We start from the raw sequence: 4543 nt of genomic DNA on the forward strand, positions 1-4543 counted from the left end.
ATGCCGAGCCAGCTCGAGGGTGCGATGGACGCACTGATAGCAGTTTTCTACAACTACTCTGGGAATGACGGAGACAAATACAAGCTCAACAAGGGCGAGTTGAAGCAGCTTTTGAACAGCGAGCTCACTGACTTCCTCACGGTAAAGTAGACTTTTCAACATTTTCTTTTCACCAGCGTCCGTTTGTCAGGAAGATAACGCAAAAAGATAAAGTACTGAGCCGATCTGCACCGAGCTCAGTGGAGGGACGGCTCATGGGTCAGGGACCAACTCGTGAAATTTCGGGGCAGATCTGGATCATTCACTGTGAATTTGAAAAAATTTTTCCGATGACGTCCGGTGTGTGTTGTTTGACATTGGCCTCGGTGGAGGTCTGATGCACCAGAAGAGATATATGACCATCCTCACAGCGAGTATCCATTTTAATTACGGGGAATGTGTTAGTGCACCAGAGTGTGGCCTTTACATCTCCCTGTATTGGCTCAATTGATTAATTAATGACCAGTAGTGATCACGGTACTTTAACAATTAAGGATCTTGCTTCACTGGCTCAACAGTGAAATGAGATAACCCTGTTTTCAAATGATTCAAAAAAAAAAGAAAAAAGAAGAGCGCTCTGACCTTGTTCGAGGAAAATTGTTTTTCATCGATTGCTATCCTGCTGTCAAAGTGTAACTGCTGGTGGCTCTCGCAACAAAGCACTGTGGGAAATAAAGGATGTGGAGACAGAGATAGATAAGGGCATTTGTAATAAGCCCCGGTGTGTGTGTGTGTGTGTGTGTGTGTGTGACAGCAGAGTGTGCAAACCTGAGATTTCAAATGATTGAGACCAACGTGTCAACCGAACGGCCGAGGCCTAAAACTTCCGATGCCTTCAGATATATATATATTTTCTCTTCACTTCTTGTCTTCCCTCATGTGGATGGGAAGCCTCAGGTGCTCACACATCATCATCATCATCATCATCATCATCATCAGTGGCCCATATCGCCTCCAAATATAGACGCCGCCATGATGTCACCACATCCCCGCGGGCTACAGTCTCCTCTGAGATAGACGCAGCCCCAGCGAGACCAACATTCACCCTCAGTTTCCTCTGACTGAAAACTTTGACACTTGGAAACCGCGTCCTGGTAGATTACTGTATATTTATAGTTTATTTTAGAAATGAGGTGGTTAATATTTAAAAGATGCTCCCCACACTGAAACTGCTGGACAGCCATGTTTTATTTTTTCTTTACTTTTAATTATTCTCTATTATTAATTTAGTTTTTATTTAGACTGCTTTTTAGTTTATATTAAACTCATTTATTTTATTAGGTCAAAGGAGACGATTTGACAAATATTATTCAAGACTTCATGAAGTGCGGTTGTCGAAAAATAAATCCCACGCTGGTGATTTTGAATTCATAGTTTTTTAAAATAAATTGACAGATTAAGTGTTGCTTCATGATTTGAGAAAATTCTAGTGCTTTTATAATTAAATACACCATTGAAACTCCACTGAGTCGGTTAAACTGTGCTGTTACAAAGCTTAAAACCAGGCTGGTTGGTTGAAATGTTGAGGAATTTATAATTATTTATATTTATTATTATTATTTTATTATTATTACTAATGCTTCCCTTACAAGTCAAATTTATCTTGATGCTGATAACGATGACAAGGGCAGACCTGCAGGATTTTATCTGTTTGTCTCTTCATCTCTCAGTGTCTGTGGTTTCTCAGCTCTGACACAAACTAACTCTCGTGCTCGAACGTAGCTTTGAGTCTTTTTGACCATTAAAAATCACAATGCAAAAGTTCTCTGGTGATATTCTCCTAATGAAGTGTTTGCCTTCAGTGTGGAGTTTTAATTTCAACCTTTGGCTTCAACGACGGCCACAACATAAAGATCACATTGCCCCGTGAGACGGTGGGGAAGGAGAAGCCTTGTCTTGTTTCTCAATCCTGGAGGAAACGACCAAAGCAATAAATGTCGTGTGTGATCAGCTGCAGCTCATGGGTCATTTAACAGCAACATCACTCTGCTCTCCACTGGACACGGGCGGCAGCTTTCGCCTTGAGTCAACACTAAACTCCAATAGCAATCAAACGACGGCACGAGTGTTGCTCATCCTACATACGTTTCCTATATCTTAGACCTACGTCTATATGTGTTGAAGGCAGCTTTAATTGCTCAAACAGGAATACAGTGTCCGTCACATAACGTCCTCTGTGTTTTGTTTCCAGTCTCAGAAGGATCCGATGCTGGTGGAGAAGATCATGAACGACCTGGACTCTAACAAAGACAACGAGGTGGATTTCAATGAGTTTGTTGTGTTGGTGGCCGCCCTGACCGTCGCCTGCAATGACTTCTTCCAAGAGCAGAAAAAGAAGAGCAAGTAGACGTCTGCAGGAAAACCAACTGGAAACCAAACTGTACATTTTTCCAAATGTCACCACAGTGAATGTCGCATCAGTTGAACAAGTTGTTTTAGCATCTCCCACAGTACAGGATAATAATGAATGTAACATATATGAACGTAGACACTCACCAAAGTTCAGCCTGGAGCTGTTAAACAATGACGTTGTGATCTCGCACCAAGCTTGTTTAACCCAAGTTATAGTCATTTTTGTAGTAAAGTGCTGTTAGAAACAAGAAAACACAAAGACACCCTTTCCTAAATCTTCCATGGCGTTGTCATTGTAACTTTTTTTCCACTGTGTTTTATCCCAGACTTTCACAGTTTCACAGTAAAAACTCTTCTCGTCTAGTTTTCCCTGTGAAAAACAGCATCAAACGATCACGACTGCCGATTAATTTAGTTGCATTCACCTTTAAAAAGACACCTGCGTCATCTAAAACTGTGTCTCCGAATCATCCGTCATCATTTTTCTTACAGTTTTCTGCCCCAGCTGACGCCCCAGCCGAGACCCTCCGTCTCGTTCGATTATGAATGTCAAATGTTAAATATCTAATATTTTCCTTTTGAGTTATTGTCAGAGCCTGAAGGTGCAATTACTCAGAGACATTTCTGTGCCTTGTCAGTCTCTGTTGCCCAAGAAGAAACATTTTTTTCCCCTCATGCTGATCCAAAGTTAGACTCGTGGAAAAATGCACAGGATCGATACTGAATACTGAACTCAGTGATGAAGATTTTGAATGTTCACGGTCTGTAACAGTTAATGCTTTCCTGCCATGTTTAGAAACATTCACCTCTTGTAATGAATGAATCACAGATACTGAAGACTCTGGGCAACATCATGTAAAAACTAAATAAAAACTGCAGTAAATAAAATCTTCCTGGGATACAATAAGTTGTAATGTACTGTATGTTTAGGCATGTGCAAATATTCAGATCCTTTAAGTACGAGTACAATAGTGTAATACAGGGGGAAAGTCCAAATCCCAAATACTGCCCATGTAAAAAAAAAAAATACAGAATATTAGATATTAAAAAAGGAATCTGAAGCAAAATTAAAAGTTTTTTCTGCAGAAAAATGGCCCCTGTTACTGATATATAAGACATTATTAGGTTGTTAATGCATCAATGCATCGGTTGTAGCTGGTTGAGGTGGAGCTAGTTTTGACTACAGTCAGGTCGTCCAGTGGTTCAGGTTCAGCCCTCAAGAAGACTTGGATTTCTTGTGAGGGGTCACAATCCCAAAACAAGCCAATGTTGTGCATTTGATCAGTTTATGTGAAATCTGAAAACGGACTAATAATTAGGCCGATAGCTGGTTAAACAGTTATCCTCTGAAATGCAGTGGAGGTAAAAGTACATGCAGCTCAAAATAGCCCACAGTACAGTACTTTCCAAAGCCGTGTGTGTGTGTGTGTGTGTGTGTGTGTGTGTGTGTGTGTGTATGAAAGCAAGTCTCATTCAGCTTTCTCTCACTGGACATCACAAAAGGCGAGAGCGGCTGTGCTTTTGGGAAATGACTGTGTACCATGTCTGAATGACGCATGACGATTCCCAATATGCACCGGCCACCTGCGTCCAGCAGCATCAGCCTATCACACACACACACACACACACACACACACACACACACACACACACACACACACATATACACACGTCTTCCCCCTCGAGCAGAGATGCTGATACTCTCACCTTGGGAAGGACAGAAGTGCAGACTGAAGCTGTATTTTCTAAGGGTTTTCCTCTGCACGTCCCCTCGTCCCAAAATACCAAACCAGACAGTTAATTAGCGATGACATTCTCGGCTGTGACGTGGAGGAAAATTACTGAAGCAAAAATACAGTGGCAAGTGCGATGCTTTCATACGCGCAGATGGTGCTTGCACAAGTCCTCACCGTTACAATGCAATTTGTGTGTGATTGGCTGTAATGGAGCAGGATAATCACTCTGTCTCCCATGGGAAGATGCCATGCAGCAATTATGCTTTTTTCTTTTTGTTCAATTTTGAAAAAGGTTGCAATCAATCATAAGTGTCATTTGATCATTTTTAAATGTGGATATTTATACACACCCCCCCATTTCCACAGAAACTCTTCAAAATAGGAATTTCACTGTGATTGCAACAGTTTATTTCCTG

The 4543-nt window shown here is 41.3% G+C and overlaps 1 protein-coding gene across 1 annotated transcript; it reads left to right on the plus strand.

Moving 5' to 3' along the window:
• Positions 1–2386, plus strand: s100z (S100 calcium binding protein Z). Its single transcript, XM_022769486.1, has 2 exons — positions 1–141; positions 2231–2386. Exons 1-2 carry the CDS (start codon positions 1–3, stop codon positions 2384–2386), a joined length of 297 nt encoding a protein of 98 aa, XP_022625207.1.
• Positions 2387–4543: the final 2157 nt, after the last annotated feature.

This window comes from Seriola dumerili, unplaced genomic scaffold (genome assembly GCF_002260705.1).
Source record: "Seriola dumerili isolate Sdu_G_001 unplaced genomic scaffold, Sdu_1.0 BDQW01003014.1, whole genome shotgun sequence".
Classification (NCBI taxonomy): Eukaryota; Metazoa; Chordata; class Actinopteri; order Carangiformes; family Carangidae; genus Seriola; species Seriola dumerili.